The following is a 24,883-nucleotide window of genomic DNA, read 5'->3' on the forward strand; positions in this document are numbered from 1 at the left end:
AATGGTAGTGATGGTGGGAAAAAAAATCTACTCTGAAACAAAAATAAATGTTTATGGGAAACATTTTGTGTTGCATATTAGGCACGATTCTGTTTTAATTGCAAATTTAGTTTTTTAATCTAAAAAGACAAATGGAAAAAAAAACATCTAAAATATGAACATTTATTCAATTAAAAATCAAAAATGTCATATGTGCAAAGACAATACTTACTTTTTAATTATTAATTTGAGCCTCCTTCTCCTGTAGCAATACAATGTGCATCAGAGTGTTCTGCAGAAGAGACAATTACATGATAAACATAAAATCAACCATACACATCCAGAGTGGTAGCACAAAGTTCCATTGATGAGGACCTTTATCCCGTAAATATATCCAATAAATGCTCAACACAAACTATAAGCAGGCATAGACTCAGTGTTGTATGTTGAAATAACTCTAGAGAATTTGTTCTAATAAAGGATACTACCTTGCCTGTGGAAGTGGGAATCTGGAGTTGCTGGATCTTGAGCTCTTTTATCTTCTGCCTGAGTAACACTGGAGCAAAAGTGCTTCATTTAACAAGGGTTAGGCTCCTTGAACTGTAGATTCCCACATGGATAGGCAGGGAAAGCTTTAGACACATGGTGGGCAAGTGAAAGTTTAAAAAGCCCCTGAGGTCAGAGGTCAGATGCCCCTTTAATCAACAGGACATCACATCCTTTTTTGTGAATTTAACTCAACCCCCTCATCTGGTATTTCTTTAAATACATTTCACCAGTCAAACCCAAACCCAGTGCTTCATATTGATTATGTTAATTGATGACCCAAAGGTGTTCAATTGGAATCAGGTCTGGTGACTGGGGAGGCCACTGAAGTTCACTGAACTCATTGTCATATTCATGAAACCAGTTTGAGACTTTTGCTTTGTGACATGGTGCGTTATCATGCTGAAAAAAGTCATTGGATGATGGTACATTGTGGCCATAATGGGACACAAATGGTCAGTAACAATACTCAGACAGGCTGTGGCATTCAAACCATGATTGACTGGTATTAAGGGACCCAAAGTGTGCCAAGGAAACATCCATTACACACCATTAAGCCACCACCACCACCAACCTGGATTGTTGACATAAGGCAGGTTGGGTCAATGGATTCATGCTGTTCATGCCAAATTCTAACCCTACCGTCTGTGCGCCTAAGCAGAAATCCAGACTCATCAGACTACATTACATTTTTCCAGTCTTCAACTGTTCAGTTTTGCTGAGCCTGTGTCCACTGCAGCCTCAGATTTCTGTTCTCGGCTGACAGGAGTGAAACCTGACATGGTCTTCTGCTTGAACCGTGCACAATTGTTATAAAGTGCACAGGGGAAAGACCAGAGAAAGTAATTCGAGGGTCAAATCAATTAACAAAGCAACACAAGGGTCCATTACGTCCATTTCTCTTGGGTGAGACGATTAGTCTAATGTTCTAATGTCCTAACTGCCCTTTTGTGTGCATGAACAATGAACTAGTCCCCAAACGCCTGATGTGACCACTTCAGTTACATGCTATTTCAATTAGAATTTTTCTCCTGTCAGATGTATCAAAAAATATGAAAGGACCCAACAGTGTAATATTTATATGGTTATATATTTGTATATTTTGAATTTATTGAGGTATTTCACATATTCATTAAAAGTAGGAATATCTTTGTATAAAACAATGAAGATGGATAGAGGACAAACAAATTTTCAGTAAAGACTATGTTGTGGCACTTGAACTAACTGTGAATTTAATCTGTTAAAATGTTTTTACATAGAAACACACTTGATTCAAGTTAAAGTATCAAATGTTTACAAGTTATCATGTCACATGCAAACTCACTGGCTACAGCCTCCCATGGGTGTTATTTAACAACATCCTCATTAGCAAATAACAAGGACAGTCATTATCAACCAGAGGTTTACTAGGCTAATTGTCCAGAGATTAATTGTGTTGTGAGACAGTTAATAACACATCATTTAATCATGTCTCAATGGGACTCATTAATAAATTAGTTTCGAAAAAGTAATGAGGCATCTAGCTGATGTAATTCTGCCAACTTGTATTGTATCCTGTTACATGATATTGTCGCAGTAGCCATTTAAGCCGTAAAGCTCCTGGAAAAGATCATTTCCAGTATTCCTGCGCAATATCATTAAAACCTTAATGTAATGGAAATGAAGGAAAAGAAAATAATTTTAAAGCCAAATTTTGAAATCCAGCCAGGTCTCAGCAGCACTGTAGGCCAAAATGTAGATTTGAAATTAGACTTCATAGTCCACCATTAAAATGACAACTAACTCTGTTGCTGGGGTTATAAAACAGAGATACCTGTAAATGTAAGAGGTTAAAGTGACTGCAAAATAGTGAATATATAAAAAGCCCAGCCTCTTTGGATTGATTGTCCCACAGTGTAGAGACTACAATACATTCAATATAATTGATAATTAAGAAAAGCCTTATACCTAAAGACATGTGACTGAAAAGATTACAGCCTATTTGTAATGTCAAATAAAAAACAATTATTATGAGAGCCTACAGGCCACTGATGCGGTACCATAATGTTTTTACAATTTAGTGAGGATTCAAAATAACTTTCTGTCACTCCTTTGAATCAACAGTGGTTATGGAACTACCTAAGGAAATGTTTGGATCAACAGTACTGGTCATTATTAAGTCCCAAATATATTATTTGAATCATAACCCGCTTATTGCTACAGAACACTTGTTCATCTTTTTTGCAAGAAGAGAAGATATTTTTTCTTTAATATGGCCTGATTTTTTCTGTTTGAATACAATCAATCACCAGGTTAGCTACAGCTCCACATTTCCAAAGAACTAAGTCAGTCTCACATCAGATACTACTGGTGTAGGTGCAATAAAACTCTTAATGGATTTAATGATAGTCCATTATTGTATTTCTGTTGTATCCATTTCATTTTAAATTGTGCTTTATCTGTTATATCTTTAGCCTGTTCCTTATGTCACTTTCGCTGTTACTTGTAATCACCATCTAATCTTATTTTATTCATTTGCTGTGAATGGATTCAGTAATTTGAGGGTATCTTTATAGTGAAGCCACTAACATCACCTCTAACTGGTGACATCACATTAAGTAATTTCAGGACACACTTTAGTAATTTATTTGGACCTAAAATTCATTCATTTAAAAAGCTGTAATTTGAAGATTCATATTATTTCTGGAAAAGTACTTTAATAAAATAGAATGTACCTTTAATACCTGCAGGATTCCATAGGTTCATTTTTCTTTATACAGGGATCTCAAAACATTTAACTTTCAGTAATCCTGACATTATTCACCTAATAAAGCCACTGACAGTCCCAGAGGCAAAAGATGACGTAAACAAGTCATGGTCATGGTGGCATTAAATAAAGCAAGGTGGGCAGGGCAGGTCTTAGCACTTCATGTAGTACTACTTTAAAAGTGACAAGTTGTCTAAACTGTGACTGCTTTAGACTTTGACTCAATTTTCAACAATGAATTATCATGACTGTTTTTCTCACTAATCAAAGCGAAAATGGAAAACAAATCTTTTGGGTTCCTCTCTGAGTTAACCCTGGATCCATTCGTAATTCCACCCGGAGGAAAGTACCCCATATTTTTTCTTGGTATTACAATTTATTTTTTTGGCATCTTTTGCAACCTGACCTTGTTGACTTTGATCATTATGAAGAAGAACCTTCACAAACCCATGTATTTCATCCTGTTCAGTCTTCCGCTCAATGATCTGATAGGCATGACTGCAATGCTCCCAAAAGTACTTTCAGATATTGTTACGGAGACAAATAAGGTTTACTATCCTCTCTGTGTTTTACAAGCATTCTTGCTCCACATGTATGGAGGTGGAATTTTGTTTATTCTTGCAGCAATGTCCTTTGATCGTTATGTTGCCATCTGCATGCCGTTACGCTACAGCTCTGTTATGACCCCCAGGGTTGTCATTTGTATTATCTCTCTAGTTTGGGGTCTTGACTTTGTCTTGATTGTATCACTGTTCTCTTTGCAGACAAGGCTCCCAAGGTGCAAATCTGTTGTTATGAATGTGTTCTGTGATAACCCATCTCTACTGAAGCTCACATGTGGAAACAGGACAGTCAATAATGTCATAGGACTGTTTAACACAGCAGTCATGCAAGCTGTAAGTGTGTCCGTTCAGGCATTTTCCTATGTGAAGATTCTCATCACATGTGTGGCTACAAGAAGGTCTCAAGCAAAGACGAAAGCTGTCAACACATGTGTTGCTCAGTTGGTTATATTAATCACCTTTGAAGTTGTTGGAACTTTCACAATTTTATCTCACAGATTCAAAAATGTGTCAGCTGACTTGCAAAAGATAATGGGCATGCTAATATTTCTTGTACCCCCACTTTTGAATCCAATTGTATATGGGCTGTATACAAGTGAAGTAAGACACACACTCCTGAGAGTCTTAAAAAATAGAGTATCTGTCTAAATCTTTCGGTCAATTTTATTTGTGTAGCGCCAATTCACAACATGAGTTAGAGGGTAGTGGATGTCTAGACTTTCTCTTTATAATAGTAAAGTGTAGGTGATCAACAGTAATGAACTCTGTCTTTTTGAACTGCACTGTTCTATCTCAGGAGCACTCTGACAGTGTAAATGCTATTTTGGAAACAATATCCACTGGGTTTGGAATTGTAATAACTGCATGAACTAAAAGAACAGAACAGAATTTTATTTTGGATTTGAATATAGTTTTTTCCTAAGTACAAGTTGTTGGAAAATAAAAATTAAAAAATATTTGGAAAATGTGTGGAACATATTTCCATGTATAAATATACATATAAGTATGCATGTTACTACTTTGGAAAAAATGTTTTATTGTGGTTCTGTTTGTGTTTCTTTTGGTGTGTGTTATATATGTGTTTTACAATGGTGAATAATTATGAATTATATTAGATATTAATCTCATAATGAACTTTGAACATTCAAATTACATTTTCATTTGAAGTCTTTTGAAAACTGTCTGAAATTTAGCTGCTTTACTTGTTATTACCATCTTCACAGATGACTGCATAAATATACACTAGAAAGGAGAGTGAACCTTGTAGCCTGTTTTCTTTTAGTGTTCACATTTTTATTTATTTTTCGTGCACTCCATGCACCATACTGCATCTACCTGGTGTGTGTAATGCAAATAACTTGCAGTTGCACTGCTATTATTGCTGAATCCAAAACAAACAAAAATAAAGTTTGTACAATATATACAAGATTTGCTGATGTTTGCTGTGTGGTCCATTAATAAAATCTGAAACATATTTCAAGTTGTTTCAGTAATTCAATGAAAACAAACAAAAATGAAAAACAGCCCAAATAACATTTGTTAATTGGATACTTATTGTATAACCAGGTATCGTTTTTATATACAGTAACTGAAAGAAAAAGACTGAGATAAATTTGCCAGAAATTTTGACATTAAAATGTTCTTGGTGTTGGAGGACAGACTTAAAGATACTATATGACTGAGTCATTATGTAATGATTAGTTCATAAATATCCATGAATCAACATACAGAACACCTTCACAAGTCATTCCCGATTAGTTGACTACTTATTACTATACCAATAATTACAGTAGTTCAGAAGTTCATTACCTTGCAATTGCCTTACCATTATTTATCCTTTTTGTGCCTCATCAAGTAAAATAAAAGACCATTTGACAAAATGTGTTGCTACTTAATTCACAATCAATTCCACTAACAAACCAGAGACAGCAGAGATCACAAAAACATTTTAATCATTATATTTAGAGCACATCATTCAGATCCATAAGTCATATTACGTAGCATTAGCAATGCTGACATGTTGAAATAAATGAAACAAAGAGAATTTACACTGTACCCAGTGTAAATGAAATTTAAGAATTTCATTATGGAGCTGTGTGGAAAGGCAGTAGCAGCAAAGACAAACCAAGTCTTTGCTAGATTTCTCACAAGAGTCCATCCTGCCAGGTTCCAAGCTACTTGCTTATGGCTTTGAGGGAGGAACTAGTGGCAGCTAAAGAAAAGTGACTGTTTTGGTATTTGTAAGACTGCCTTTTACACACACATTTTCCTTACAAAGTCAGAAAGAATCGTCCACTGACAATTTGCTTTCCAAGCTCCTCAGACTGAAGCCTGTTGTTGTGTTGTGTTTCCTTTTTGCCACTGTCCTACTACCTCATATGATGATTTTTCTGAAAGTGCCTCTCAGTTTCCAAACAATTTCCTTCCCAGATGGTTCTGTGTAACAAACCATCTGGTGCGTCAGGGTATGACCTTGTAGTTGTTAAGCAAGATCAGAAAAAAACATTTTAATCATCATACTCAGAGCACATATACATAAAAATTCACATCCATATTATATATCATATAAACATCCATATATATCATTTTTGTGACTTGCCCACATCATTAGCTGTAGAGATTTCTTTACAGAAGAGAAACTTCAAGCTGAAGCTAAACATTTAAAAAGGCATGAAATAATTCCTAGTTAACTTTCCTATCACACCAGGGAGTTCGCAATGTGGGTGGAAGAAAGTTTCCTTGTGGCCTGACCCCAAATGTGATGTTTCAAATGAAGAAGATACCGTAGTGCTACCAGAGTTTTCCTGATGATTTACTAAGAGAATGGTACACTGACTACTGTAGGTCACAGCCGATGCCAAAGCAAAGAAAGAAATTAATTCTGCCGTTACCCCTGAACCTAGTCTTGCCCTTAGACTCTCCCACACAAAGTATAGCCAATTTCACACAATGCACAGTGCACACACTTTAACCTACAAAATCTGGATGATACCCTATCTCAAAATGTAAACATCATATAGCATTTTGATTTGGTATACCGATGCTCCCTGATCATTTTTTTGCCATGCATGAGATTTTTTGAAGTAACATCCTGGAACGAAGAGATGCATTATTTTTTCGTTCACTCCTCTCTACAGTGAAACTGGTGCTGTCACTGGCTGTGTACTGCAGCATAATTGTGGTCAAAATACACCTTAGTTGAATTTGTCTTATGCCACAATGGTTTGCTATGTCAAGTTCCATGAAAAGGTATGAAACAAGTTTAAAAGGACTGAAATTTTTTTATTGGAATTTTTTTCCTTGGTAGAATATCTTAGTTGAATGTGTGGTAATTGTTGTTGAAAGTTTCTTATCCAGTTCTTATGGGATATTTTCATAACATAAAAAAACATAATATCTGAAATTTGCTTGTAACTCAGTAGTGACAATCAATAAAACTGACAGTAAACCTCTCTCCAGATCTGTTTAGAAACCTTTGAAATTGAGCTGTTTGCTTAAACACCTAAAATACTCTGATCATTCAGAGACAAGTCGAGGATTTCAAGGATTTAAATGTATTCATCAGGTAAAACAATAAATAAAATATCTACACAAATATATATATATATATATATATATAAAAACTATGTCAGTCTAGTTACAACAGTTTCCTGCACTATGATGTAATGTGCTTTGTATTCTCATGGGTTATCTCAGTGTTTACAGTAAATGCCTATAAAAGACAGTCATTTTCATGGCTTCTTACAACACAGTGCAGGTGAGGGTAAGATAACATATTACAACAGGTAAGACAATAGGGGTACATTTGAATCAATGCAAAACACTTCATTTAAACTTGTTTGTTAATAAGGACATTTCTTTCAGGTGAAGCTCCATCAGTTTCAAGGAACTTTTTTTTCCCCAATAGTGGAGACAACACTACAAGACTGTATAATTATGTATACAAATGCATCTTCTGGGATAGTACTTACACTGGCAACATTGGGCTTATATACTTCACATATTTATCCTGTGTTTGTATTTGGAACACTTGCCTATTTAATTATTGTCTTTTGCAATTTGCTGGTATTAGCAGCTATTGTTGTGAGTAAAAAGCTACATAAGCCCATGTATATCCTGCTGCTCAACTTGCCCATCAGTGACACGGTCGGAGCTACAGCTTTTTTCCCTCAGCTACTTTCCAGCATTGTGACAGAGAACCGACTGATTTCCCATCCTGCATGCGTAACTCAGGCTTTTTTGATTCATATTTATGGTACAGCAAACTTGATGATCTTGAGTGCCATGGCATATGACAGATACATTGCCATATGTTGTCCTTTGAGGTATAACGTTACCATGAGTCCAAATACCTTAATTAAAATTATCATTGCAATATGGCTCATAAATTTCTCATTGATGGTCACGTTGTTTTTGTTGCTTGTGCGATTAAAAATGTGCAGGACGAATGTAGTGGATTTGTACTGTAACAATCCATCGTTATTGAAACTGGTCTGTGAGGACACCACGGTGAACAACCTCTATGGAATAGCTGGTATCTGCTTGCTTCAAGGCGGATCACTGTTTATAATAATTTACACGTATGCACAGATTTTGCGTACATGTGTTATGACTAATCAGTCACATGCCCGGAAAAAAGCCATGCAGACCTGTGGTACACATTTGGTTGTTTTCTTAATCTTACAAATCAATACTGTGGGTACGCTCATTGCTCATCGGATTGAGAGTGCATCCCCATATATAAGAAGGGCTCTTGGTGTGTCAATTTTAATATTTCCCCCTCTTTTAGATCCAATTATATATGGACTGAAAACCGCAGAACTCAAGCAGAGCATTGTAATGTTCCTAAAAAGAAATCCTTGTTCAACCAAGTTCTAACCAGTTTTCGATTTTTGTCAGAATTTGTTGAAACATGACATGATGACATTATGCCTTAGGTACACCTACACTGGCAAGAAAAAGTAAGTGACCCCTTTGGAATTATCTGCATTTGTGTGTGAATTTGTCTTAACATATGGTCAGATCTTCATCTAGGTTACAATAACGACCAAACACAATCTAGTTGAACTAATAACTCAATAATAAATAATAATAAATCATTGTATTGTTCTTGTCCATATTGAAAAACATCATTCAATCATTCACAGAGTAAGTTGGAAAAAGTATGTGAAGCCCCAGCTAAAGGAAATGCTTATTTGAGGTTATTGTTGTGAAAGGAGGTTCGACCAGTTTAGTTTTTCATTTACTGTTTCTTACCACTGTACATTGTGATAAACCTGATTTCAGATTCCTGTATCATTGAAGGTTTAGAGAGTATCCATCACCAGCAATATGCCATATGTTACTGCACTGTGGAGAAGTTAACGCATCTCTCTGTTGGATGATTACACTGTATGTCTTGTGAATAAGCTGTACATGTCTTTTTCTAATGTTCATATGTATGTTCACTTGTGTTTGTCAGCTGTGCTATAACCTCTACAGAACACACATCAACAACTTAGGTAATTTCTCTCCCTATGATAGCCACTGTAAGTAATTTTAATAAATGTAACTATGAAGTGGACAAGATCCTTGCAAAACTGCCGAAAGATATGGAAGGAAAGACATACAGTGAAATATTTTGTTGAAATATTCTATATTATTTGTTTCTCTATTAATTTAGCACCAATGTGAACGTCTCAACACTAATTTTATCATTTCTAATATGTGGATGGATGGACTAAAATAAAACAATGATTATCTCAAATATGTGCAACCCTTGTGACTTCCTTGACATTGCAATAAAAGTAAATGAAAGTAAATACATTTGTTGCCAAATTTCACTGTGTTAAAATGTCACTGACTATAAATGGTATACAGTCGAGAATCCATCGTTCTACGCTCAAAGCAATTCGCTTGTGGCTGAACCGCAGTGGTTCAGACCGATGGAACTACTAGAACCTACAGAAAAGTGACAGCTCTGGTATTCATCAGAGTGCCTTTTATGTGCAAATTTTCCTCTCAAAGATGAAGAATCATCCCCCAACATTCTCACTAGCTTTCAAAGCTGCTCAGAATTTTGACAGCGACTGCCCTTTTCCAAACAACTTTTCCAACTGGATTGAATGGATGGAGGAGAGAGGCACCAAGATAAGATCAATGAGAGAAGGTTGTCCTACGCGATAATCAGGATTTCTGTTTTATTTGTGTTTAACTGCAGAAAAGTATTTCACATCCAATGCTTAAGAGTCTTGTTTTTGTCTCTAAATACCCACTTTGAACCCCACACTTGAAAAGCCATATGCCCAAGGCAAAAGAACCCAGATGACATCATTTGGGGTTGAATGGGTCATCAGCATGCACTGCTCCCTGCCACTCTGTCTCTTCTGATGTTACCACAAAAGGGCGCCAAAAATTGCTATACATTATTGTGTGAAACCCAGCAGTGAGACTGTGATCAGCACCATATACCCAGGTTGATGATGGAAACATTGATTGATAGACACTTCTAATTGTGTCATTTTAGTAATTGAAAAGGAGCAAACTTTTTTTAAAATCTATATCTGGATTCTGACTGAGAGCAACCCTGTCTCCTAGAAATTACATTTATATATTACTCAATTGTTTGTATTCCCAACAAAGTTGTCAAATGCAGTTCCTGCCTGGATTATGTTCACAGACGAGGTCTTTTTAAGTGATTGAGGCATGACATTTATCTACCATACCAGAGTCACAGGGTGGAGGTGGATGGCAAACATACAAAGTGCTGACATTGACTCCAGAAACCGGGGTTTGCATCCTGGGTCCCAACTGTTTAGGTTAATACATATATTTGTCAGGACCATGTTAAAAAAAACAAAAAAATCTATGTTATAAAAAATGCAATTTACTAAATTTAGCTACAAGCTAATTTCCAAAGCATGACACGTTGTAGTGCTTTATAGGTTTAGGCAACAAAAGCACTATTGTTAAGGTTAATGAAAGATTGTGGTTTTAGTTACATGTTAATAATCATGCTATGATTTGTGATGCCACTATGAATTCTTTCTGTATTAAACCAGACCATGATCTTTCCCTAACCTTAACCAGTGAGTTCCTGAACATAATCATAAAAAAAGTTTAATAATGCTGTAGTCAGTGGGTACAGTATTACAAGATTGGATATTTTTGTGAAAAATAAATGAAATATATTGTTAATGTTTTGCAGGGCGGCATGGCGATACAGTGGTTAGCGCTGTTGTTTCAAAGCAGGAAGGTTCTGGGTATGAACCCAGGGCCTGGGGCCGTTCTGTGTGGAGTTTGCATGTTCTCCCTGTGCTTGCGTGGGTTCCCCCTGGGTGTTCCGGCTTCCTCCCACAGTCCAAAGACATGCACAATAAATTAACTGGCAACTCAAAAGTGCCCATAGGTGTGAACGTGAGCGTGACTGGTTGTTTGCCTGTATGTGTCAGCCCTGTGATAGACAGGCGACCTGTCCAGGGTGTTCCCCGCCCTCGCCCAATGTCAGCTGGGATTGGCTCCAGTCCGCTTGCGACCCTATAAGTATAGATAATGGATGGATGGATGTTAACATTTTACTGGTATAAGTTCAGTATCAATGTTTTTGCGACTTGCCAGATGTGTTAAACACTTAATAATTATTAATAATTATAATTAATAATTTCCTCATTATGTTAATAGGAATATTAGTTTCCTTCAAAACACATTTGCTATTGCAAATTAGTTGTATATAAATGTAATTTCTAGGAGACACGGTTGTAAAAAAGTAATTTTATTCTTATGTACAGCCACTTCTTATGATGTAATAAACAGCGGTTTAGAGGCTCAAACATTTTGACTTCGATTATTTCACTGTGTGGGTGGTGGTGAGGCAACTATAAGTCATATTCTTCAAAAGCCCCTTGAGAGTCAGTGACTGTCATGACAATCTTAAGATAAACTTTATGATAACCCAGAAGACTCCAGGGAACTGCTAGCTGTTCAACAAAAATCATGTCTATATAACTGGTAATCCCTCTGAAGGTCTTGCCAGTTGGTCATTGCCAGCATTGCCAGTACTGGGTAGTGATGATTTATTTAACTTGGAAGTAGATGGATGTGTCGTAATTTGTCTTATTATTTATCTAATACACTAACATGTTATCTATTTAGGCTATATATGATGTGTGAAATGTATGTGGACACGAGGTGAAGCGGTGCGGATGCATTAAGGTTTTCATTTGGTTAGTTCTGTCCTTACCAGTAACAACTTGCAACAAATTTGCTTATAACTTAAATTTAACTGCAATATTTATATCGTCTCTTTATCCATTTCTTGTCTCAATATGTCCTCCCATGTTCTTGCTGAGGCGATGTTGCATGATGCATGAAATAGAAAAATGCAATTTAATAATGAAATGACTAATCATTTTTCAACGGTCTAGGGAGGAGGCGCATAAAAATGGACAACTTGTACAACACATCATCTACTTTGGTGCTGAGTGGCTTTAATCTCCCTCCTGAAAGTGTCATTCCTGCATTTCTTATTGCAACTCTGAGCTACATGATCATACTTTTCTGCAACCTTATTCTAATCCTCACCATTGTACTGAACAAATCTTTGCATCAGCCCATGTATCTAATTTTGCTCAACCTTCCTATCAATGACCTTATAGGCTCCACAGCACTCTTTCCACAGATCATTAAAGAAGTACTGACCAACAGCAGGACTATGCAATACTCAGCTTGTGTTGTCCAAGCGTTTTTTATCCATATCTATGCAGGAGGTACTGTGTTTATTCTGACTGCTATGGCATACGATAGATACATTGCTATATGTTGCCCTTTGAAATACAACACTGTTATGACTAATGCTCGCATTATGAAAATAATCACAACTGTATGGATAAGTTGTTTAATTTTAATAACTGTGCTTTTTATTCTGCTTTTGCGTTTACCCCGCTGTCGATCGGAAATGACTCACCTCTACTGTGATAATCCATCTTTGCTGTCTCTGGTCTGTGCCAACACTACCATCAATAACATTTACGGGCTTTTTATAGTTGCTTTTACACAAGTGATTGCTAATGGAATGATTTTGTATACATACCTCCAGATCCTTGTTGCATGCTTCAGATCCAAACGATCAGACACTAAGACCAAAGCTCTGCAAACCTGTGCTACACACCTAACAGTTTTTCTCCTGTTGGAGTGTCTGGGGCTTTTCACTATCATATCATACAGAATAAAAAACATTTCTCCACATTTAAGGAGATTCATGGGGGTGTCAACATTAATTTTCCCCCCAACAGTGAATCCAATCATCTATGGACTGAAAACAAAAGAAATTAAAGAAAAAGTAGTGCACTTTTTTAGAAACAAAATCCTTCCAAGTTGATGCCCTGTCACTGCTTTTTATGCAGTGAGCTGAAACTTTTTGCAAGAGAGATTTTCTTCTTCCATCAATGTTTTATTTGTCTTGCTACCTTATAAATAAATTCTTTGCTACAAAATCCCTTTCTTTTAGCTAAAAAGCTAATAAAGCACAGTTCCTTTGCGTTGTTCAAGAATGTTTCTGACAAAAGTTAATGTTCAAATAATGCATATGAAAACTACAGCACGGAATGGGTTTGACAGTAATTTAGCCTTTTGACTAAATATTGTACAAAGTAAAGCTAAATAATTACTGCCACATTTTGAGCAAGTAACTCATTATTGCTTTATTATTGTACTACTATGCTTGAAAATCAATTGCAAATACCGATCATTTTCCCTCCTCCAGCACTTGCACCCAATACAAAAATGTTTACCAATAGATCACCAGTGTTTGTCAGTAATGAACTTCAGGACTTGTATATAGAGCTTTGTTAGCCTTGTTAGTCTGCTGTTTCTATGTTAATATACATTAATTATTACTATTGTTTGTTTTAATGTGATGCTCTTAAAAGGTTGTCTAATTGCCATGGCATGAAATAATACCTCCTGAAACCTGTTAAGTTAATTGATGTGTGATATGTGCTTACTCTTGGCAAACATACAAAAATGAGGATGAAATTGTAGTAAAATTTTGATCTACAGATTATTAAAGTAGCACTACGTGGAATCTGACAAAGATATGACTCAGTGTCTAAATTGTGTTATTTGCACCTTAAATGAAGCAAACAGTAAACAGGCTGTGAGTGTTGTCAATCATCCATATCATGTGTATCTTCTGTCCAACTATACACAATAGGTAATGGTTAGCTATTACAAAACCTTCCATACTACAGTACAATCATCCCTTCAGATTACTTTGTGTAGTCACAACATAAATACAGCAGAGGGCGCTATTAGTGCACATTAGACTCATTTATACCAATAATGGTACAATGCTGTATGGATCTGTTGCAGTTTGTGTGATTTGCTGCCCTCTTGTGTCTTCTGAAAGAAAAGAAAGAAAGCCAAAAAATGCTACTGATAATATGTGGCTCCAGATAGAACTGAAACCAGTTTTACATTTCAGTACATTGACCATTACTATAGCCCAAGCCCTTATTTATATTTTGTCATAAATAGGTCCAGATTAACAAATTACATCATCTAATAGGATGTACACATCTACAGAACCCTGATTACTTAATAATTAGCAGGTACAAAATAATTGCATATAACTAAATGTTAATGTTTGCTTGCCTTAGTTTAGCCTTCATGTCGTTGTTTTGGCTGTGTCACTGTGTATCTTTCTGTATAGTACATTTGTTCTGTATATTGTGTGTAAATAAAGTGAGAACTACTGGGAATCAAATTCTTTGTATTTTAAAAACACACTTAGATAAACAACAGCACAATAAAGATGATCCAGATTCTGATTAAGATTACTAAAATTTTCCATTAAATTGGTGCTTGTAGGCTGCCATATACTGTAAAGTTAAGATTATCAAATAAGTCTGTATAATTACATGTATATATATGTTATATTACAGCTTGACTGTTGCGCAATATTATTGTTCATGGTGTTAGACTTAGAAACAGCCTAACTACAGTGTTTAAAACTAAAAAAAAATCTAGTTAAACAGACTGAAGATATATCTTTGCACATTAACCCCTCAGTCATAGATTTTACACTATAATTCATTTAAATGTCTGCTGACTGTCATTTTGAATTTCTGATAACTTCGATGCTCTGTGACAACCACTAACAAAGCAAACTACAACCACATTGCAAGCGTCCTGGACTTATTTTGCAAATAGTGGCAAAGTTTAAAAACCTGCAGTGGTTTCATAAAGCATTCAGACCCATTTTTTTTAAATTTATTATTTAGGCAGTTAGAAGACAAGTGAATGATGAAAAATGAAATTAAAGTGGAAAATGTGATAATTTCTCCAGTGTCGGGTAAAGTGCCAGTTATGAGAAAAGAGAGATGTATATGATAAGATATGATTTATAATTAGAGAATTAGGAATAGAGCAATTTGAGTGGATCCTCACTTTTTATATTACCAGGTAATGTTCTGTGGCATTTGAGGTTGTGCTCAGATCCACATATAGTATGATTTCAATAACGACAGATGTATGGCTCGATAATGCCTAAACACTGACAAGGAAGCTCCCTCTGACACAGCAAGCACCATGCAATGCAAGGCCTCGTTTGTCATAAGTCACATAGTTTTCTGCAGAACAATATAAGCCTCGAAGCAGGGCTTCATCAGGCACACACCTTCATTCCAGGTACACAGAGCCTTGGCTTCATACGTACCATTACTACTTTTTGCCTGTTTATTGGACTTTGGACTGCTACCTGTGAAATTCTGGATCTGCTAGCCTCCAGCCTAACTCCCAGAAGGCTAACTTCCTGCCTGTTATCATCCAGCTTCAGCCGCTGCTCAGAGACACAGAGCAGCTGAGGCTGTCACCCATCTGGACACTGAGTTGACCACACCTGCTCCTAATCACCAGTTGACACTTCCTGCTAACAAACTAATGGGCAGACTACTGAAGATGACCAGCCAGGTCATCTGGCTGTCTTCCTGGTGCTCCAGTTGCCGGTCTTCAATGTGCCTGGTTCTCAGCTTTGCCTATTGGCTTGTCTGGCCCACCAGTCATTAGCCAACTACTCTGGACCAGTATCCTGCTCTTCCTCTTCCTCCGCCTCTGCCATCAGCTGCCTGGCTGGCCTCTAACGGGATCCTGCCTTCGTCACCGCACACCAGAGTGGTCCTGCCTTCGGCCCTGCCTCTGCCCAGCCTCCAGTCCACCCTCCTGAGCAGCTCTGCCTGTCTGTCTGAGATTCTCAGTTCTCCTGCTCATCAGTTCTGCAGATTTTGGTCGGTCTAGGGTCTTCTACTCCGCCCCTGCCCAGCCCTTGGGCTGTTTGTCTGTGACCCCCAGCTCCATTCATCAGCTCCATGTTCACTCTTCCTGTCTGTTTTTCCTGGATTTTGGACATTTAGCCTTTTTATTGGACTTCTTGGATTCCTGCCCACGAATTTCTGGATTTGTTTGCCTGTTTGGAATGCATTCTCTGGTTTTGATCTTTACCTGTCTCAACATCCCGAGAGCCTTTGTTCCTTTTTGTGTTAATAAATCTTTAGAGACTATACACAATAAGCCTCTGTGCGTCTGCATTTGGGTCCTTTCACCTGTTTTCCTAGTATCAGCTGTGACATTTACCTTACTAAAAGCTACACCAAAAGGCCCACTACACAACACACACTTATCAGTATTTTAACTTGTGTGATGGTATATATAATTTTATATTACGATAAAATATGACAAAATTAAAGAATCGATGTATTTTTCACTGCAGATCAAAATGTCAGTTGCCATGGTGTAAAAGTTAATACATCCATGTATACTATAGCTTGTTAGTGCACAGAAGCATTCAAATTAAAGGAATTATGAGACTCAAGAATCACTCAAGAAGTGTATTTGAAGATGCTGTTTTACCATTATGTTAATTTACATTAAAAGTTTGTTCCGTTTGTTTCCTTTTTCCTTGCCATTTTATGGCTCCTTATACATCATGCACTCTTTATTGTATGTTATATAGAAGGATATGGGTCTGATCTAAAAAAGGTCCTCAGAATAATATTTTTTGCAGTTTGTTAGTAATGTTTACCAGAATTTGATTGGTTGGCTGTGAGTGTGTCATCACCCATCAGTTGATCTCTTCTGCCACTGAACTCTGTTGCTAAGTGAGGCACAACTATCTGTTGTGTCATGGTTACCAACACTTGGCTACTGTTTCTTTCTTTAAGTTTGGTCATTAGCTTAATGACTTCTTTGTTTATGAACTGTTGATCGGAAAGATGTGTCACACTCAGCCCTCCGGAGTGATGTATTTTCAGTACTTAGCTCTGGTAATGAACCTCAGAGGGTTTGGTGACACACTGTAGTAAACAGCTGCTGTTTTGTTTTGCAACATCTCCAACTGTGACAAGTAAGCTTGTCGAAGTTAGAAGTGTGGTTTGCCTCTTCATTGTCTTTTATAAAGAAATACTTTAAAAAGTGTACACACACTTGATTGGCCATGGAAATGGTACTATAATATCTTACTGAAGTAGATGTAGAGTTCTCACAGTAACATTTGTTCATAGGCCACAAATTAACCAATAGTTCTCCAATTCAGTAATGTTAAAGTACTGAGATATTTTCTTTCAAAGAAAGCTTTCTCAAAGTCCGACATACAAGTGATAAGAGATTCAAAGCACACTTAATTAGAATGAACTAATTGTGCCATAGCATAATACTGTAGGTCTTTCCAGAAATAGATTAATGAAATACACAATCACAAAACCACTTAAGTAAAAGTACAGCATGTGATTTTAAAATTAATTTCAAGTACATAAACAAATAAACTAAATTAGTATAACAGTACTTTTACTTATTTTCCACCTGTGGATTTTTATTAACGTCCCAGTTGTAATTACAGTTGCACAGTATGATGATACAGTAGGCCTATATGCTAACTTGTTAATCACAACACCGAAGCATCTTGAATTTGTTCGACAGCCCTACTGTGTTGACCTTGCAAAGCTTGAAAGACGTAGTAGCAAACAAGGATTACTTTTCACTACTAGGAGTTTAGCTGATAATTCCAGTCTTCAGTGTGGCAGCAGAGTGTAGGTTCAGCCTTCAGAACAAAATTAGAAGTAGCCTGGTCGGTCTGGTTCCATTAGCACCCAGTTTGTCATTCATATTTGACTTTTTAGGCACAATGGCCACATTGTTTTAGTTCCCTCTCCACTTTCACTCTGGGGGAAAAAAAAAATCATTCATCTGCTTCGTGTGGTGTTGAAATGAAAAGTGACCACATGGTTAGTGTCTCATTCATCCTTTCTCTCCATGTTCTTGAAAATTAAATACTATGAAATAGGCTATGTCTCATTATCATTAAAAATTAAAATTGAAGTGATGGGTAATGATGGCTAAGTCTAATGCAATCTCTGTGCTAACCCCCTGAGATATTGTCCGACCATCACATTTAAAACAGCTGGTTAGAACTGGTAATATTAGAGGGATTATTAGACCAGCGGAAAAACATTAGGAGTAAATACATGCACACTGAGACAAGTGAGACAGTGAAAGTCGATTCAGACACTCACTCAGAACCTTCAGCAACTAAATATAAGGGATCCTCATCAAAAATCTGTGTTTCTGATTTTAAAAAATCTCAGATTTTTTAAACCCTCAAATACTGAAATCAGCATGGGCCTTAAAATTCCTGTGTTGGATGGGCTCTCAATTAGATCATTTCTAGAGAACAGAGTAAGGAGATCTTCAGCTCTTCTAAACATCTATGTTTTTGTGTTTGACTATACTCCACTTTCCATTTTGCCTTGTCTTGTCTTGCCCTCACTTGTGCTCCTCTCATGTCGTTTCTAGTTTTCCATCCGTTTCTGACTCTGCTGTTCCTCACTTGTCCACCAGGCGTTCTCAGTGAGCTCTCCTGTCTTCCACATCTGAAACTGTTTCATCAGCCCTGATCTACTGCCTGTCTTCCTAGCTGCTCTTTATCAACTGTTAGTGTCTGAGTGTGCTATTTACTGTGGCAGGCATCTTTGTGATTAAATGTGTATTAAACTATATCAGTTTTGGGGAATGAATAAGGCATAAAAAAGGACATTTATGTTAACAAATTAGATTAAACTAGTTCAATTTAATGTGTCACAACTGCAAGAGTGAAATTAATTTGGGATTCAGTCATTTATTCTCATCATTCGAAAATTATTATAACCAGTCTAACAACATTTGAGCATCGGTGTTTGCTCAATAAGCGCTTTCATGCAAACACTGTAAAAACAGGACAAATTACAATCACACTGATAATGTTTTCACAGCAGCTGTGTCCCACAGTATTTGTAAACATTTTGCTTTCTGTTTGGTTAAACGTTTTTCCATAGATGCATTTTAAGTAACATCATCAGCACATGCCTCAGTGCAAGCCGGCAACAGTACATTTTTTAACTGCAAAAGTGAATACCATTAAAATTTGAATAATTTTCTAATTTTATATATGGCTGTTTTAATATGTAGATATTTTGTAACTGTTCATGCTAAAATCTGCATATTACAGTGTGTATTAAAGAAGTGAGGAACAGTTAATGTTTTTATTATTTTGAAATAAAACATGCTTTCCAATTATTATTATTACCATTATTATAATTGATAATAACTTTCTGCACCTACGTGTAGGTTGTGATGAAAATGTACACAGAAATGATCAACTGAGATTTTCTCTTTCACCAGCAGCTGGCAGCAGTGACATCTGTGAATTGCTAGTATCTCCTCAATTACTGTGACATGCCTTTCTAATGCTAAATAAATTTAGTTACTGCTGAGCACATTCAAAGTTAGTGTTTGTTTAATTAATGTCCAATTAAAACCTTGTATCTCCAAATTTGATGATTATGAATATTTCATATAAACTGAAAGTTGAAAGCTTTCTTCATGGGTTGAGAAAATTCCCTTTGTTTCTCAAACTAAATTAACATTTTTAAAAAACCAATGCAATTTCTGACACATGAATTACAATCACAAAGCTGACAATGGGAGATGCATGTTTTTCTTTCTTTCTTTCTTTCTTTTCATTTACAGCACAATGACAATGCTGATTTTGACAATGACAATGCTGATTTTGACAATTAACACGGATTAGTTCTTTGTGTTCTTTTACAGCATTCAATATTTGTATTCTTTTTTTTTTTTAAAGAATTTTTGGGGGCTTTTGTGCCTTTAATGGACAGGACAGTAGAGAAACAGGAAATGGGGAGGCAGAGAGAGGGGGAATGACATGCAGGAAAGGGCCGTCCGAAGCTGGAGTTGAACCGGGGGCCAGCTGCAGCGAGGACTGTAGCCTCTATATATGGGGCGCCTGCTTAACCCACTGCGCTACGCGACGCCCCCTGTATTTGTATTCTTGTAACAGTTTACATTGATGGTATGAGAGAACACTGTCATCTGGATTAGTTCTCATCACACAGCTGTCACAGGTTTCTACCCTCACATTTGAGAAGCTGGTGCCAGCGACTGACTGCCATTTTGTTTAAAAAATTACCCCTTGCATATCTGGACTCTCCAAGACAGACAAAGGAGGGAGCCCCGCTCTGACCAATCATCGGTAGCATTAACTTTGTAAACTACAACAAAGCAAAACACCTAGCCATCACCCTAGCTCCTATGGTCAATAATACTCTACAAAACTCTCAGGATTTTGCCAACAAGGTTAGAAAAATAAAACTGGATTCAGATAAAACAATTGTATTCTACCACTGTTAACTCTTCACATGCATTCCCATCCAAGAAGGAGTAAAGACTATAAGGAAATGACTGTACATGACAGCACCCTGTCCAACAGAACCAACCACGCCCAGGCCAAATATGTGCCCCGCTTGACCTCTGCCTGACTACCACCTATTTCCAATATAATGAGGGTTTCTACAGACAAAATGACGGCTGTTCGTTGTCTCCAATAGTGTCTAATCTCTATATGGAACAAGTAAAAAGCCCAGCCCTGGTCTCCTTCACAGGAACGGCTGGGTGCCACTGGTTTATGTACGTGAATGACACCTGGGTCGAAATCAAAACACGGGAAATGTAAGCCTTGACAGAACACATCAATGCAGTGGACAGTAACATCTAATTCACTCTGGATGAGATCAGCAGAAATAGTCCGGCCTTCTTAGACTGTGCTGTACACAATGAATCTGAGAGAAGCCCACACACACTGCTCAATATTTACTGTTTGATTCTCACCACCCACTGGAGCGCAAACTGGGGGTTATCAGAACCATACACCTTCAGGCTCAGAATGTCTTAAAAGGACAGAGGGGATGGAGAAGAAACAAAAACACATCAGGGAAGTATTTAAACACGTGGTTAACCAAACTGGTTCTTCATGAAACCACAAAAAACTACAGGACAGAGAGAGAAGAAAACAACATTGAACAGCAACAGAACAACATTGTCCCTCCTTACATTGCTGGGGTATCTGTGAAACTGCACGATATTTAACAAACACAGAATCCCTTGTACTTCAAGCCCAGTAACACTTTGAGGCAGAAGCTTGCCCACCCTACGGACACAACATCCAGTTATAAGCAGTTGATTGGAGTGAAGAATGCACGCACAGACCTGCATATTGGGGAAACAAAACAACTGCTTCACAAGTGCATGGCACAACACGGGAGAGCATAGTCCTCAGGTCAAGCCACCTCAGCAGTGATGTCCACCAACACCTGCAGGACAAGGGATGCTCATTTGAGGACTTAAATGTACACATTTTGGCCAGAAAAGACAGATAGTGTCAAATTCCATCAGATAGTCAAAAGAGGAGGTGGTCTATGACACCACTTAACTTGGTGCTCTGGTTTCCTCCCATGGTCCAAAGAGATGAATGTTAGGGTAGATGTTAATTCTAAATTGCTGGTACATGTGATTATGAATGTAAATTTGTTTTTCTGTCCACCCAACTTTAGCTACAATACGCTCCTGTCCCTTTCAATCGTGAACAGGATAAACCATTTAGAAAATGCACAGATGAATATTCCATCATTTTTGCATCATACTTAGAAAAGAAAGAGATACAAATTTTATTAGAAAGTAAATTCACAGTTCACAAGAATCTAAAACCATACAGTATGCTTGTGTCATAATATATTTTGTCAGGTTGAACAGTCGTACATGGAGATTGAATGTTTCCTCCTGGTGCTCCGGTTTCCTCCCACTGACCAAGGAGATGAATGTTAGGTGTTAATTCTAAATTGCTGGTACATGTGACTAGCGGTAAACCACATGCTGAAGAATCCACAAATCACCAAAGTAATTGCAGTTCTTCAACAAAAACTCTTTCAAGATGTTAGTGTAAGGTGGAATAGCTCTTACCACTTGATCAGCTGACTGCAGAGATGGTCTGTTATCAGACCCAGAAGTGACACAAAGAGCAAAGGATTACACTGACCTGAAACCTGAACAGTGGAGTCTGCTGGGGGAGTTTGAACAAGGTCTCAAGCCATTTGAGTGTGGTACTGTTAATCTTAGTGGTGAGTCATACATGACCCTCTGCTCTCAACCTGCACTCATTAGGACTGTCCACACAGAATGCAGCCTTTGACAGCACCCATGTGCAGGTATATCAGGCTGCTGCAGCACAGGAAGTCTGGACAAGGTGGGGGGTTGAGATGACCTACAAAGATTCTGTAAATGTAGCTGCCCTGGATCCCAGGTTTTGTAGACTGAAATTCCTATCCCCAGAAGAAAGCCTAAAACTACAGGTAAAAATGCAAGCCCTTGCTCTAGAAGCAAAGAAGAGAGTAACAAAGAACCAGCAACAGCAACATACCACGGTGTCCCAAACATCAGCAGGTGTTACAGAGATGAGCTCTGTGTCTTTGATGACCACATTGCAAGGGTCAGACTCAGAAGAAACATCCAGTCAGAATTACAGTGGGGACAAAGGAGATACAATCAATGACTCAGGGAGAGAATAGATTCTCAGGTAATTTGGGGACCAGCCTCCGCCTAAAAGTGCAGCTCCTCTGTAGTGGAGGACAGAAAATGAGGCAAGGTTTCCCCTCTCTGGCTCTTCTGGCAAAGTCTTATTTGTGTGTACCTGCCACATTAACACCTTCCTGGCATCTCCTCTCTGCACCTGGAAATATAGTTTCCAAGAAAATAGCTAGCCTAAGTCCAGAACGTGGACCTGGTGACATTCTTACCGCAACACACATGTCTAACAGACATTTGATTAAAATATTTGAGTTGGAGACTTGAAGCTGGACACGATTGTTTCTTATACTCTAAACACGTTGCTCTTTATCTAATATGCATATCATTTTTTTTATATTGTTAAGGATTTGTCATGTTTTGCCATGCACGACAATTTATGTTTGAGTTTTTGTATTATGTTTGCACTTTGAGTTTGGTCATTTCCTGTTTTATTTTGTACTTACTTTCCTTGTGTCTCTTGATCTTATTACTTCCTGTATTTGTCCTGTTTCCCTCTAGTTTGATTGTCTTCCCCACCCTAATGTGTTTCACCTATGTTCAGTCACCCTTGCCTCCCTTATGTCTATTTAGTCTCTGTGCTCCCCTTTGTCTGGGTCAGTTCATCTGTTCCAGTCCTCTGTGTTACCGTTTTTTGTTTTTTTGGAGTAACATTAATCATGTAGATTAATCAACTATTCAAGAAAATAGTTGCTAGATGAATCGATAGAAAAATAGTCATTAGTCGCTACTACAACTCACAGTAGGCAAGGTCTTATTATTCCACTCATGACTGGGTTGATGTGATTTTATTTAAGATAAACACAAAGCTTGTCCTACAGAAAATGGACCAGACTCAGTGAATAGCTCCCTAAGCTTAACATGTCCTATGATAACTATTAATTTAGCTATACAGACTAATGAGCAGTGATAACTAACATGTCTTTGGGGTCATCAGGTGGGAACCTCCTTTCACCAGTGTTTCGTCTAGTTGGTCCCACGACACCTCCAGGAGGCTAGACAGTGATCACTGGCGTCCCAGAGTCATTCCCCTAATGCCAGCCATCACTGCTCCTCACACCAAGACTATTTTCTTTATCTTGCCTATGCTACCACAAACAACACCATCATCAACTCTGACAAAACACACTAACAGATTAAGCAGATTCAGCAAACAAACTCCCCTAAACAGTTGGAGAAAGTGGTGGCCATTTTGAATGAGGGAGGTAGAGTCAAGGAAAGATGCCTTTTTGAGCTAAACTCTCCCCCGCCAGATTAGGCTGTGCTCTACCCCCCCCTACTCCCCCACTCTCCAAGACATCAAACTAACAAACAAACAAACAATCAAACTCACCTAAACAGCCAAAGACACACTACAAACCAATTCAATACAAGCAAACAATACAGGCCACCTCACCTGGACTAACCGCATGGTCTCAAAGAGGCTCACACAGGCCACACCCCCACTTAAAAACACTTCCTCTTCCTGGATTTCTTCCTTGCTTCTCCTAAGAGTCTGTCTATCCTAAGTGCTCCCCCTGCTGGGCCCCCAGCTACCATTACTCCTTCTCATCCAAATCCACTGACTGGATCTTGCTGCCTCATCTGACATGTCCTTTACAATTTTCCTCACACTCTGTCCACTTGCTCCTAACTCCCTTACTAAAGAGACAACAGACCTTGCTACAAATCCTCTACATCCTACTTCCACTGGACAAATCCTAACTTTCCATCCTCGCTGCTCTGCTTCTGCCCCTAACTCTGCATACCTGAGCTTTTTCCTTTCATATGCTTCTTCAACTAAGGCCTCCCACGGAACAGTCAGCTCTATGAAATATACTTTCATTCTACTCCTAGACCACAAGACTATATCAGGCCTTAGCTTTGTAATGGCTATTTCCTGGGGAACAAGAAGCTTTCCTCCTAAATCTACCTGCATTTCCCAATCACAAGCACCTTCTAAGCTGCCTTGCCTTCTTGTTGTCTTACCAACTTTCTCTCCCTCTTGAACAAACTTGATTGCACCTTTCTTTGTTTTAGGTCCTCCTAAATTTGCCTGCCTCCGTAACTCTTCAATTCCTGCAGCTAAGCTTTTTAGAACCTGGTTATGTCGCCACGTATACCTGCCTTG

General features: G+C 37.7%; 3 protein-coding genes across 3 annotated transcripts; all 3 read left to right on the forward strand.

Annotated features, from left to right (window-relative positions):
• Positions 1-3,546: 3,546 nt before the first annotated feature.
• Positions 3,547-4,482, forward strand: LOC130167793 (olfactory receptor 52B2-like). Its single transcript, XM_056374286.1, has one exon. The coding sequence runs from the start codon at positions 3,547-3,549 to the stop codon at positions 4,480-4,482; it is 936 nt and encodes a 311-aa protein (XP_056230261.1).
• Positions 4,483-7,770: 3,288 nt separating this feature from the next.
• Positions 7,771-8,906, forward strand: LOC130168078 (olfactory receptor 24-like). Its single transcript, XM_056374660.1, has one exon. It carries the CDS (start codon positions 7,771-7,773, stop codon positions 8,710-8,712), a length of 942 nt encoding a protein of 313 aa, XP_056230635.1. The 3' UTR covers positions 8,713-8,906.
• A 3,347-nt stretch (positions 8,907-12,253) lies between these two features.
• Positions 12,254-13,239, forward strand: LOC130167294 (olfactory receptor 10A3-like). The gene has a single exon (XM_056373302.1). The coding sequence runs from the start codon at positions 12,254-12,256 to the stop codon at positions 13,187-13,189; it is 936 nt and encodes a 311-aa protein (XP_056229277.1). The 3' UTR covers positions 13,190-13,239.
• The last annotated feature ends 11,644 nt before the right edge of the window (positions 13,240-24,883 follow it).

This window comes from Seriola aureovittata, chromosome 4 (genome assembly GCF_021018895.1).
Source record: "Seriola aureovittata isolate HTS-2021-v1 ecotype China chromosome 4, ASM2101889v1, whole genome shotgun sequence".
Taxonomy (NCBI): Eukaryota; Metazoa; Chordata; class Actinopteri; order Carangiformes; family Carangidae; genus Seriola; species Seriola aureovittata.